Source organism: Rutidosis leptorrhynchoides, chromosome 4 (genome assembly GCF_046630445.1).
Source record: "Rutidosis leptorrhynchoides isolate AG116_Rl617_1_P2 chromosome 4, CSIRO_AGI_Rlap_v1, whole genome shotgun sequence".
Taxonomy (NCBI): Eukaryota; Viridiplantae; Streptophyta; class Magnoliopsida; order Asterales; family Asteraceae; genus Rutidosis; species Rutidosis leptorrhynchoides.
In genome coordinates, this window is record NC_092336.1 from 33,715,093 (window position 1) to 33,729,335 (window position 14,243).

Consider the following 14,243-nt stretch of genomic DNA (forward strand, 5'->3'; position numbering starts at 1 on the left):
GACAATAATTTTTTTTAGAGCGCCAAAATATATAACTTGAACAACGCTAATTAACCTAAACAACACTAATTAACATGTAATTAAGTCACTAAAATTTTATACTGTACAAATATAGAGTGAACAATTAAATTTAAAAGTGAAAAAAAAAATTCTTTTTTTTTTCTAGTGTTTTGGAACGCAAAACTTGTCAAGATCAACCCGAATAAAAAAAGGTCATTGTATTCTGTTTTGAGTGTCTGCTATGTTTCTTTTTTGGAGCAAATGTAGCAGTACAAAAGCCACAATTGCATTATTCGTAAATCGTAATCACATGATATGTAACAAAAGCTTATTAAGCTTTATGAACCACAATTGCATTATTCGTAAATCGTAATCACATGATATGTAACAAAAGCTTATTAAGCTTTATGAACAAGGTACATTTGGTTTCACATGATATGTAACAAAAGCTTATTAAGCTTTATGAACAAGGTACATTTGGTTTATTCGATTTATATTCGGAGTAGCACATTACATTTGGTTTGATAAAGCTTATTAAGCTTTATGAACAAGGTACTTCGAGATGGTTTTATATTCGGAGTAGCACTTTGATAAAGTTGATTTGACGCAAATTCTTAAGTGACTCGGGTAAAGTTGATGTTTATCAACATATGGAGGTAGAACTCCAGACTCAAATTAGACTAGTTGGCACCATCTAGATGAGCTCATTAAAAATATAAACAAAATGGCCCATGCAGGTCCCGAACCTGCGACCTTCGCGTTATTAGCACGACGCTCTAACCAGCTGAGCTAATAGGCCGGATGTCAGTGAAATATGAGAACATTAATTGTTCCTTAACTATCAACCGAGCATATATGAAACAAGATTAATCTTTGAAATGTAAACACTTACTATTATTCCATTACATATGCAACTATATATTTCAAGAATCTTTGAAAAGGATGGTAAAATGGACATGGAATACTTGTAAATTAAGATATAAAGTGGCCCATAAAACAAGTTAAGAAGCCTTCCTGCATAACATTAATTAAACTCATTTCCACAAACCTTCTAAGGTATCAAACCAACCCAAACACTTTTCTATTTACCTCAAACTCTCTCTTTTTTTCATGTACCTTTCTTAAACAACACTATGGCTGACCAACGATCCGGCTTTCGCTTTCGTGTCCCTCGATTACGACCTTCTGTTCCACCTCCTCGCCCCACCACTACTCAAACCACTCCAAGACGACCACCATTAAGACAACAACAAGCACCACCACCACCAACTAGGCCTCAGAACACACCACCACCACCACAAGCCCCTACACAACCACCACCACCATTACCAGTTGCAACAGCTCCAGCTCCAGCTCCAACTCCAGCTCCGACTGCTTCACCTCCGGTGTCACCACCACCACCACCAAAAGCGAAACCAAATCGATCCCTTGGCACTGTTCCGGACTCACTATCAGAACAACCGGTTGAACCATCACCAACACCACATGATGTACCAGGATCAATGACACCAACACTACCACAAGATCCACCCTTACAACCAACTATTAAAACCAGAGTTTCTTCACAACAACCATCATCATCATCTCATCTGTCCACTCAGCCGCCTATCTCCGACACATCACCACCGACCTCACCGCGTCTACACACATCTCACCAACCCTCCCCACTTGCATCTCCTTCACACTTTAACCGTCAGCCAACAAAGGTACAACAAAATAACCCAAATACCAATACTGATACACTTGATGCAATAAACAAAGTCGGAACTGAAATTAAAAAAGCCGCACTAAAAAACAAAGCAAGACACCACGAGTCATCATCAGACCAATCTAGTGAACAGTCAGAAACACATATCAAACAGCAACCACACAATTTGCATGACAAACAAGATGACATAAGTGCAACTAGCAACGTTCACAATGAATCACATCCTAAATCAAAGAGTTCGCATCCAGATGATTACGTCCCAGTACCTGAATCTCCTGTAAATGTGAAATTAAGTAAACCGCAAGCTTCGTATTGTGAAGAAACCACTGCAGGCAACAGTTCTGAATTTGTTTTAACATTCACTGGAAGCAATAAAGGGACGTCCATGCGTGTAGGTTCTGGTGCAACCAAACGAATAAAATCGATCCACATTCACAGAAAGTATAAGGCCAATCCTGATGAAAGTGATGAAGAAACAACTACTACTGATGAAGAAGAAAGTTCTGACGAAAAGAAAACGGACGACAATTTAAAAGATAACGAAATTCAGGAAAAGGACTCGTACATTATTAACTGCAATATTCAGGGTATCAATAATTCAATGGTGGTTAACTGCTCATTTACTGAAAGATACCCTGGTGTTTATCTAGGCTCAATGAAACCGAAGAGGAAGTTTAGAATGTCAACGGATAGAAAAAAAGTCAAAGTCAACATGAACCCATCACAGAAGCATACAATCAGAAGAAGATGCCTTGGAGGTCTTTTCATGGATTCAAGTGATTCTGACTTGAACGATCCCCAAAAGCCTAAGCGTCATGGTTGTCGATACATGAGTGGGGAGAAAAGTAACAAAGATGATAACAAAATGGATGAATCTTGATTTAAGTTTATTTGCAACGTAACGTACTCATGTAATAAGGATAATTAAGATTATCCATCATTTGTAATAAGAATGAACTTTGTTCTTAGCATAAAATGGAAAAGGGAGCATTCTTTCAACTAATTTATTTACAATTATTCAAGAAAATTATAAAAGACATGATAATATAGGTCACAAACTCACAGTAGCAATATGGGTAAGTATTCATTCACAAGCTGGTTTAGTGTCGAAACTGCTTAAGCATATTGCAAGCGCCTGAAAAGTAGATAATGGGTATCGATAGTCCATAGTAAAAATATCCTTCCCAATTTTACCGAACTGTAGTATGACATCATCTTGTTGTTCCATACTTTGACCATTATGTGGCAGGTCAACAGCTAACTGAAAGTTCTTCACAGACGCTACAGTAACACGTCCTCTAAAATTCAAACACCAACATTGTAGTTGTTCGTGCCACCTTGGCGCTTTGTTTTTCAAAATCAGAGGTTCTTCGTTCTTGTTTGAAATCGTTTGATTATAAGGTGAACATTCGTCGTCTGGAAAAGTTAGTGGGGTAGGGGTGGCCCCGCCTTCTTGGAACACAGATGAAGGGATTGTATTCATGGTACAATGCATTCTTCTTGGTCCTTTTGTTCTTAGAAAATTAATTTCGTAAGATATGGTGACGTCTTTCGGTTTGACCAATGGTAATACTGAAGGATTTTCTTGTGCCCGAGAGACATAATAAATTAATGTGGCTTACATGTTGTGATCCAAGTCGGGTCATACCCAATAACAAGCTATCAACACTTTATGTATTTGTTTTGACAATCGGATCATTAAAGCAAATACACGACACTTGAATTTTAGAAATTGGTTTTCTAAAATAAATGCTAGATATAATTATTTGGATAATTATAAGTTACTACATGTTGTATATTATTTATATAGGTTATAAATAATATAAAGTGTATGTAACATATGTGTGTTGCATTTTATTTTATAAAAGGCTTATAAAATAAAATACTTACAACTAAATGCATGTATGTTTTATAAATATGTAATAAAATATAAAATAAATGGAAGGGGTGGGGGGCCATTTTTTTGAAGGCTCCTAGGTGCCAACCACCCTTCCTTGATTACTCCATATAATTATGACTAATACACATGCATTGGTGCAACTTTTAACACACTTTTTGACTCTAGCATTTTGAAAATAATACTTGCAATTTCCTCTCCTTTCTTCAAGGGATTCTTGGTTGATTTTTGCAAGTAATTAAGTGTCTAAAATCCTAACCAAGTCTTGGGTGTTGATTATTGCTTGTGGGTATCAAAGATTTGAGGCTTCAAGTTAGAAGTTTTCTTCATCTACATCATCTTCTTCATCCTAGTTCTTCACCTCCATTTTGGAGTAGGTATAAACATCTAACTAGCTCTATTTACATTTAAGTGTATTTTCAAGACTAGATCTTTAATGGATTTCAAATTTAAAGGGTTAAACTTTACATGCATAAACTTGAAATTGCTTCCGCTTTATATATACATATACACACGAATTTATATGTAACAAAATGGGTTTGTGACTTTGTTTATGTATTGAAATCCATCAATGGTATCTAGAGCCAAAGTCTTGTTAATATGCTTCTTGTTTTTGGCTAGTAAACTCACTTTCTTTACAATCTACCAACATGCATGAAAGTAGAATGTAAAAATATTGAGTTTTGGTGGGTGTATGGTGATGGCCGAAATATTTGGTCCCAAAAATGGGTTTGGGATTTCAAGTTTTGGCCATGTTTGATGTTATGTTGTTGTTCACAATCGAGCCTAGGCCATGTGTTTGTTTGGTTGATTGATTTGGTGATTATTCATGGGTGTAATATTCATTCATATGGCTTGTAATTATTTTGTAATTTTGGTTTGTAAAAGTTGTAATTAATCTTGTATTTTGTATGTAATTTGTTCTATTTTGGTTTGTAAAATAGAATAGGTTGTTATTTCATTTTCTAGAAAAATTGTATTAGGATATGATTTTGTAAAATGAAAGTAAAGATTCATGAAGAAGATTACAAGATGAAGTTTTGAAGATTACAAGATTAAGTGGGAGATTTTGGTAAAATCTCTTACTTTGGTTTAACCCCTTAGGTGACATTTGTTTATTGGCTAAACAAATGTCTACCAAAATGGCTCTTGATTGTGAACACTTTGCTATGCATGTTTGTGTATGTTTGTATGTTTGGTTGCTACAAGATCATCACATGATTACACTTGCATAATACATTATAAAATGGTTATAATAAAACATAACAAAATGACACTAATAATTGGTTATTAGACTTGAATAAAATGGTTTATTTAAAAAGGTAATGAAATGGTTAAAACTAGTAATTGGTTACTAAAAGGCACATGAAAATGGGTTTTTCATAAACATACTACACACCAAATGCATGTTGGTGTATAGCACTTTGTTTTCTAAACTAGAATGTAGAAAACCTAAAATCCCTTTACTAATACAAGATAAACAAGTTAAACGCCATCCTTTTGTGGAAACACTTAGACATATTAGGAATCTCATGATGGGATAAAGGTCACCTAACCGTCATGAGTGAACTAATATGAATAAAGTACACTTTGCATGCTTGTGGGATAAAGGTCACCTAACCACTTGTATGTTAAGTCTACATGTCTACACAAGTAGGACGACTTGATTTGGGAATCATGAACTTAGGGTCACCGAAGCATGAGGAACAAATAGGCGTTGATGGGATTAATATGCCATGCAAAAGGATTGCATGATCCCATAACTTAGAAGTTGCAAAAGGATTGCAATTGTCATTATGACTACCTAGCTAAATCAAATGACGGGATAAAGGTCACCTAACCGAAATTTGATTTACCGTTGGATTCTAATATTTAATAAAACAAATTAAAAGGGTATTGTTTATTAAATCCAAATCGATACTTAAAAGAACTTTGTTGAATTTTTGTAGATGGCCGCTAATAACAACAACAACATGAACAACGCACCACTTAACTTTAACAACCTATCGTTACGGTCTCTCCTCGAGAAAGACAAACTCAACCATACAAATTTTATGGATTGGTTCCGCAATCTTCGGATTGTCCTCAAACAAGAGGATAAAATGTATGTGATTGAGGACCCCATTCCCGACCAACCGGATGAGAGTGATGTGGAGGCAATGGCCTCTTACGATAAGTATTGCCACGACTCCCTTCAAGTCTCATGCTTAATGCTTGGGACTATGATACCCGAACTCCAAAAGGATTTCGAGCATCATAGCGCTTACGACATGATAACACAATTGAAGGAGATGTTTCTCCAACAAGCACGTGTTGAGCGTTTCGAAACGGTTCGGGCGCTTCATGCTTGTCGTATGGACGAATCCCAATCGGTTTCATCTTATGTACTTAAGATGAAAAGCCTTATCGATCGTGCTAACCGTCTCAACCTTAACATATCTAATGAGTTAGCCACCGATCTTATCCTTAACTCCCTATCAAAGAGGTTTGATCAATTTGTAATTAATTACAACATGAATGGGATGGATAAGAGCATAGGTGAGCTTCATGGTATGCTTAGGACGGCGGAAACAAGCATGGGTAAAAGAGCTTTACCCGTGTTAGCAATCGATCAAGGTGGGTCTAAAGGTAACACCTCTAAGCCAAAGGTGGCTAAGAGAAAAGGACCCGTCCATCAAGGCAAAGGGAAGGGGAAGATGGTTACCCCAACCATCAACAAGGCCAAGAAGCAAAAGGTAGCCGAGAAGGCAAACCCCAAGGAAGACCCATGTTTCGGTTGCGGTGAGATGGGTCATTGGAAACGAAACTGTCCGGTCTATCTTAAAGAGTTAAAGGACAAGAGGGATGCAGGGCAAACCTCAGGTAATATATATATGGTATATATAGAGCTTAGTATTACTTCTTCTAATACATGGGTATTAGACACGGGATGTGGAACTCATATTTGCAATTCTTTGCAGGGGTTCAAAAGAAGTGATCATAAAGCGGGAACATCAAGTCTCTATATGGGCAATGGTGCAAAGGTGCATGTTAAAGCTCAAGGAGAATTTGTTTTGAAGCTTCCAAGTGGATTGGAGCTTATTTTAGAAAATGTTTTGTATGCACCGGATTTATGTCGAAACATTATTTCTATTTCTCGCTTAAGACAATGTGGTTTCAATGTTAATTTTATTGATAATGATATCCATTTTTCTAAAGATGATATATTCTATTTCAAGGCTACGCCTTCAAATGGAATTTATGAATTGGTTCATGATGATGCATCATCTAATAGCTCAATATACCATACTAGCACCAAGAAACTCAAAAGGGATTTGAGTGATTCCTATTTATGGCATTGTCGCCTTGGACATATAAACAAGAACCGAATGCATACACTTCAAAGGAATGGACTTTTGAAATCAAATGAAATGGATTCGTTTGATGTATGTGAATCTTGTTTACAAGGCAAGATGACTAAAGCACCTTTCAAAGGCACTCATGAAAGGGCTAAAGATTTATTGGGTTTAATACATTCGGATGTATGTGGACCCTTTAAACCCATAACTAGGAATGGTGAAAGATACTTTGTTACTTTCATTGATGACTTTAGTCGTTTCGGATATGTCTATTTACTAAGACACAAGGACGAAACGTTTAAAGCATTCAAAGAATATCAAAACGAAGTACAAAATCAACTCAATAGGACAATCAAGGTACTTCGTACCGATAGAGGAGGTGAATACCTAAGCGATGCCTTCCAAGATCATCTTAGGAGTTGTGGGATCATCTCACAACTTACTCCACCCGGAACACCCCAACTTAATGGAGTATCCGAAAGGAGGAACCGAACCCTAATGGATATGGTTCGATCTATGATGGCTAGAAGCTCGTTACCTCTATCATTTTGGGGTTATTGTCTAAGCTCCGCGGCTCGTATTTTAAATATGGCCCCAACCAAGAAAGTGGAACGAACTCCTCATGAGATGTGGTTTGGAAAACCTCCTTCTCTTTCATACTTGAAAGTATGGGGATGTGAAGCTTATCCTAAGCGTTATGTAGCAAATAAGCTACATGCTCGATCCACAAAGTGTATCTTCATAGGATATCCCAAAGATGACATGGGATATTACTTCTATGATCCATCCGAGCAAACGGTATTTGTAGCTCGAAAAGCGGAATTCCTTGAAACCAAGTTCCTTATGGAAGGTGATGGTGAAAGAAAAATAGATCTTGTAGAGGTACAAGATCAAGCCGATGATACACAATTGGTTGACACTAGCACTCAACATGAGGATGCTGAAAATGATCAAGTGGATGATCAAGGTACACAAGACGTTCGAAGATCTAGTAGGATTAGTAATCCTCCCGAGAGATATGGGTTTCTCGTGGATGGTTGCTATACGGTTGATTTGGATGAACCCACAAACTACAAAGATGCTTTATCAAGGATAGATAAAGATAAATGGCAGGAAGCCATGAACGCCGAGATGCAATCCATGTATGAAAACCAAGTTTGGGAACTTGTTGAGCAACCTCCTAGCTCTAAGCTAGTTGATTGCAAGTGGATTTTCAAGATGAAAACCGACATACATGGAAACTTGGATACATACAAAGCTAGACTTGTAGCAAAGGGTTTCACTCAAACTCAAGGGGTTGACTATGATGAGACCTTCTCGCCTGTGGCAATGCTAAAGTCTATTAGGATATTATTTGCCATCGCTGCTCATTATGATTACGAAATTTGGCAAATGGATGTCAAAACCGCTTTCCTAAATGGATATCTTGAGGAAGATGTCTATATGGCACAGCCCGAAGGTTTTGTCGATCCGAAAAATCCTAAAAAAGTATGCAAGTTAAAGAAATCAATCTATGGGTTGAAACAAGCATCGAGAATGTGGAATCATCGTTTTAATGAAGAGGCAAAGAAATTTGGCTTTATTAAAAATGGTGATGAAGCTTGTGTATACAAGAAGGCTAGTGGGAGCTCCATAATGTTCCTTGTGCTATATGTGGATGACGTATTATTATTTGGGAATGATATAACCACAATGCAAGAGGTCAAAACTTGGTTAAAAAGTTGCTTCTCCATTAAGGATCTTGGAGAAGCACAATATATATTGGGGATTGGAATCTATAGGAATAGATCCAAGAGATTGATAGGCTTAAGTCAAAGTACATACATTGATAAGGTCTTGAAAAGGTTCAAGATGGAAAACTCTAAGAAAGGTTTGGTACCTATTCAAAGAGGAACCGTTCTCAGTTCATCTCAGTGTCCTACCACGAAAGATGAACAAGAGAGAATGAAGAAAGTCCCATACGCATCTGCTATTGGGTCTATCATGTATGCAATGATATGTACTAGACCGGATGTGTCATGCGCTCTAAGCTTGACAAGTAGATACCAGAATAACCCAGGAAATAGTCATTGGACTGCGGTTAAATGTATATTGAAATACCTTAGAAGGACTAAGGATATGTTTCTAATATATGGGTCTGGTGAGGAGGAACTCGTTGTAAAAGGTTACGTGGACGCGAGTTTCCAAACTGATCGAGATGACTCTCGGTCACAATCCGGTTATGTATTCATGTTAAATGGTGGTGCGGTCTCTTGGAAGAGTGCGAAACAGGAAGTTGTTGCGTTATCCACTACAGAGTCGGAGTACATTGCCGCCTCATTGGCAGCTCAGGAAGCTGCATGGATGAAGAAATTCATCGACGACTTAGGAGTGGTCCCTTCCATTCAGGACCCTCTTGAGATCTTTTGTGACAACGAGGGTGCGATTGCTCAAATCAAGGAACCTCGTGCTCATCAAAAGACTCGTCACATTGAGCGGAGATTCAACTACATTAGGGATGAGGTTGAAAAGGGAAAGATATGTATTCACAAAGTTCACACAGATCAAAATGTTGCGGATCCACTCACGAAGCTTTTACATGGGCCAAAACATGAGGGACATGTTTGTGCATTAGGGCTTCGACATTCTAGTGATTGGAATTGATCTACTTTATGTATTGTAACGGAACGAATTAGTTCAAACTCATTAATATAATTATGGTATTAATTTAAATTATGAGTCATGTTCCAATTTAGCATATTTTATCCATGAATAAATTATTATTCTAAATTCCGTAGTTGATCACATTTGTGGGAACAAGTGTGAGGTCTAGACTATTATGAACTTGGATTGGTTAACATTCAAATGGTGAATGTAGGGCAAGGTTGCAACCAAGGTTCATAGATATTTGTGGGACACAAATATTGGAAGACCCGCTCTCAAGATTACTATATGGAACCTTTGTGGTTGATCACATGTAATCTTGAGTAAAGGAGAATATCATTATATCCTCTGACCTGAGACACATATTGGGTTCAGATATTCACCGAATATTGTGCCTTGATTCTTTCCTTCGCTATTCTGAAACATGGTAGTACATAAGGGAGGTTTCAGGTATGGTACGAAGTGTAATGTCTAGGACGTATGTAGTCAAGATGGAATTTGTCCCTCTTATTCGTTGAGAGTCAGATGTCTAAGGCCTGACAAAGTTAAATCTATAAGAGAGTGATCATTCTATGTCTCTTGGATTTAACATGACATCTAGGGCAAAAGGATATATTGAAAGATTCACCTAAATCATATTCGAAATGGAAACTCGAAAGGGATGATGTTATTGAATGGCACTAAGTCATAACATGTTGGGGGTGATGGACGGTCGTTAGGTGGTATCTGTCACTTGCATTAATTCCTTATGTTTCTCGTGCAAGTGGGAGATTGAAGGATTTTCTTGTGCCCGAGAGACATAATAAATTAATGTGGCTTACATGTTGTGATCCAAGTCGGGTCATACCCAATAACAAGCTATCAACACTTTATGTATTTGTTTTGACAATCGGATCATTAAAGCAAATACACGACACTTGAATTTTAGAAATTGGTTTTCTAAAATAAATGCTAGATATAATTATTTGGATAATTATAAGTTACTACATGTTGTATATTATTTATATAGGTTATAAATAATATAAAGTGTATGTAACATATGTGTGTTGCATTTTATTTTATAAAAGGCTTATAAAATAAAATACTTACAACTAAATGCATGTATGTTTTATAAATATGTAATAAAATATAAAATAAATGGAAGGGGTGGGGGGCCATTTTTTTGAAGGCTCCTAGGTGCCAACCACCCTTCCTTGATTACTCCATATAATTATGACTAATACACATGCATTGGTGCAACTTTTAACACACTTTTTGACTCTAGCATTTTGAAAATAATACTTGCAATTTCCTCTCCTTTCTTCAAGGGATTCTTGGTTGATTTTTGCAAGTAATTAAGTGTCTAAAATCCTAACCAAGTCTTGGGTGTTGATTATTGCTTGTGGGTATCAAAGATTTGAGGCTTCAAGTTAGAAGTTTTCTTCATCTACATCATCTTCTTCATCCTAGTTCTTCACCTCCATTTTGGAGTAGGTATAAACATCTAACTAGCTCTATTTACATTTAAGTGTATTTTCAAGACTAGATCTTTAATGGATTTCAAATTTAAAGGGTTAAACTTTACATGCATAAACTTGAAATTGCTTCCGCTTTATATATACATATACACACGAATTTATATGTAACAAAATGGGTTTGTGACTTTGTTTATGTATTGAAATCCATCAAATACCACACAAGATACCATCTTTGACCCGAATTTAGGGTTTGCCTCAATTAGAGGGTCGTACGAAGGTTGGTCGTCGTAAATGACAAACTTGGTGCCAAGAAAATTGGAGCTGTTGATCATTAAATTAGTTTGTAAATTAAGTAACACTAACTGAAATAACTAGATATGGCTCATGTGGCAGAACTGACCCATTTACACATAAACGTGTCTAGAATATAAGATCTTGTAACTGTTTTTATTTCTGCTAAGTAAATGTGTAAGGAATAGACAAGAAACAGTTCTGAGAAACCAACCCAACCCAACCCAGCGTTTTTGACCCGTTACCCAGTCTGCGTAACCAGGCAACCCATCTGCCCATATTGACACATCCAGAGGTAAGAAAAGTGGTAGTATGAAATGTAACCTTAATTTTCCAACAAAAGTATTGCTGGTTCGAGAAAATTCATCGGCAGCTAATGATATCAGGAACTCTGTTCCCGTCGCCTTTCTCACCTTCTTTGCTGCCAATAACAGCTTGCTTGCATCTCCAGCCAATGCTGCAATTTTCATAAATTTACAATATCAAATACTCCAATAACAGAACTTAGAAGATCAGGTTCTATGAATTTTCAATAACTTAAGACAAATTTAACCCACATTGACACTTGACCCATATAAACGTCAAACGGAGGAGGTTTTCCTTATTTGGCTTGAGTGGTATGGGGTGGGATCCAGTGGCGAATATAGGATGAAAACCCAATGGGTTCCTAAAAAAAATTTCAAACTATTTATATTTGAAGGGCACTTTAGTGATTGTTTACTTCCAAAAAAAATCATAAATTTCAAGAATATATGGGATCTTATAATTAAATTTAGTGGTGTCCTATACAATTTGATAAATATACAGTATAAAATTTTTTCACACTAGTGGGTCATAGGACCCACCCATAATAGGCTGCATTCGCCACGGGTGGATTTAACTTGGTATACTGCCAACCCAAGTTCGATTCTCACTCCAAGCGGGGAGTTTCCAACCTTAATGCCAAACATCAATGCGATTTGAGAATGTCTCTTGTGGGTTTTTTCCCAACCTTCGATGGTACTACCAACATCGTCGCGAATTGGGTTTCCTCCTAACTCGTGTGTGGGTGACAAATGAGAGCATTAGATATCGATATCACCGTTAAAAAAAATACACAGGAAAGGTGATTATCTTTTACTCATATGGACACCGCCTAACAAAGTAATCCGTGACCATTTCCCACAAGTTGTGCTGCTAGTGAGTTCTGAACCTAAGACCTCTACTGACAATATCAGGACACCAAAACCACTAGGTCATCTTGTGATGGTTCGACAAGTGACCAATATACGGATCAAAATTCCACCTCTAGTCAGAAGCGGTCACAAGCGTACCTGGGCTCAAGCCAAGATATAGCCGATACGTGGAAGCAGCTCTATCCCTCCTTATAAAACATTGGATGGGTTCACCTCTTGGACCAGGCTGAAATTTCAAAATCCAAGTTAAACTTATAATTTACTTATTTATATTAATTTTGTATTGCAACAATTGTGTGAGCACTATAAGTACCTGTTTCAATGAAATTGGGAAAGTGAGCAGCCCACATTGTTCAGGTGTTTGAACAATCTTTTTAATAACATCTCTCCACAACCTACAAACCGCCGCGCAAGCAACAACGTCTTGTCTTGCGGGCCACGACGTCTTGCCGGCTTCAACTCGTTGAATTATATCGAGAAGCAATTCAGGCGGTAAATTTTCCCACTTCCCTGCACCAGTCTCCAAATGTGGCGCTAACGTTGCATCGTAGTTAACAGGAGCTATATGCGCCCTACCGCACGAAATCACATTTTTCTTTTGATTTCTTTTTCTTAATTTGTTTCTTATACCGCCTTCTTTTGTACTAGCTTCTCCAACCAGACATTTGATCAGTGGCATTTTAAGATAATTCGCCCTTCTGGATCCGAATCGAAAAAATGTCAAATTAAAGATCCTAATAAAATATCAGATATCAAAAAAATGTTTATTATTTGAAATTGCATAATTAATTGATCTAATGCTACTACCTTTGTGTATGGGCTCAAATGCTACAACTGAGTAAAACAGCAAAAGCACATCTGCAACATAAGTAACCATAAACTAGTTTAAGTATTGTAATTGTATTCCTTTATAACCAATAGTGTGGGATTATGGTGGTGGTGGTGATGATGATGATGAAAAAGGTTAATCTTTTTGTAAAATATATTAGGAAAGCAACTAATATAAAAGGGAAGCATTGAACTCATGCATAACTTCTACATGATTACATAACATGGTGGTTTAAACACAATGATTGGAAAAAGAAATATATAAAACATAAAGGTAGTACATAGTATGTAGTATACCTCTTCATTTCTTAAAAAAATGTATACAATTATAAAAGAATTACTGTATATAAATGAATTGTTTTTGTTAATAATATGAAGAATGTTTGTTACATATTTTGCTCTTAATCAAAAAACTAAACAAGATATTAACAGAAGATATGAATTGAAAAGAATAATTTTACCAGTTCATTGCATTTGTGTATGGATCCAAAAATGAGTCAAAGATTGTTTTATAGTACAAGTTGAAGAAGTGAGCAGTAAAAGTTATTCACGTTTTCATGTCTCCTTTTGTGAAACCGAGTGGGACAAATTTCGATAGTAATATCTCCCGGGAAAGATAATAATATCGAGTAAAATTGTTGATTGTCACCCTTTCTTCTTTGGTTTTTGAGTGTTGATTATTACGAGACGTATGGTGTCTATCGAGTGGTAGGTGACATGCATCACTAATAAAATTCATTATTTGAAAGTTTACTTAATTGCATTTTAGCATATAGTTGTAAATGTAAATGTAAATATTTTTGATTGTTTCCTGATAGTCTGAAAAGAGTAGTCAATTATCAATTATCAATATCAAAATCTTATGTATTAGTCTTTGAACAGTGATAATTCTTTTGATGGAGTAAA

At 36.5% G+C, this 14,243-nt stretch overlaps 1 protein-coding gene and 1 non-coding gene across 2 annotated transcripts; both read right to left on the reverse strand.

The window, feature by feature from the left end:
* Positions 1–725: 725 nt before the first annotated feature.
* TRNAI-AAU (transfer RNA isoleucine (anticodon AAU)) lies at positions 726–799 on the reverse strand. The gene has a single exon. It is a non-coding gene; the product is annotated as a tRNA-Ile (tRNA).
* Positions 800–2,792: 1,993 nt separating this feature from the next.
* Positions 2,793–13,188, reverse strand: LOC139840543 (tubby-like F-box protein 5). The gene is made up of 6 exons (XM_071830804.1): positions 12,823–13,188; positions 12,648–12,735; positions 11,659–11,791; positions 11,271–11,364; positions 7,305–7,341; positions 2,793–3,256 (listed from the first exon to the last, which is right to left on the reverse strand). The coding sequence occupies exons 1-6, from the start codon at positions 13,186–13,188 to the stop codon at positions 2,793–2,795; spliced, it is 1,182 nt and encodes a 393-aa protein (XP_071686905.1).
* Between the last annotated feature and the right edge of the window lie 1,055 nt (positions 13,189–14,243).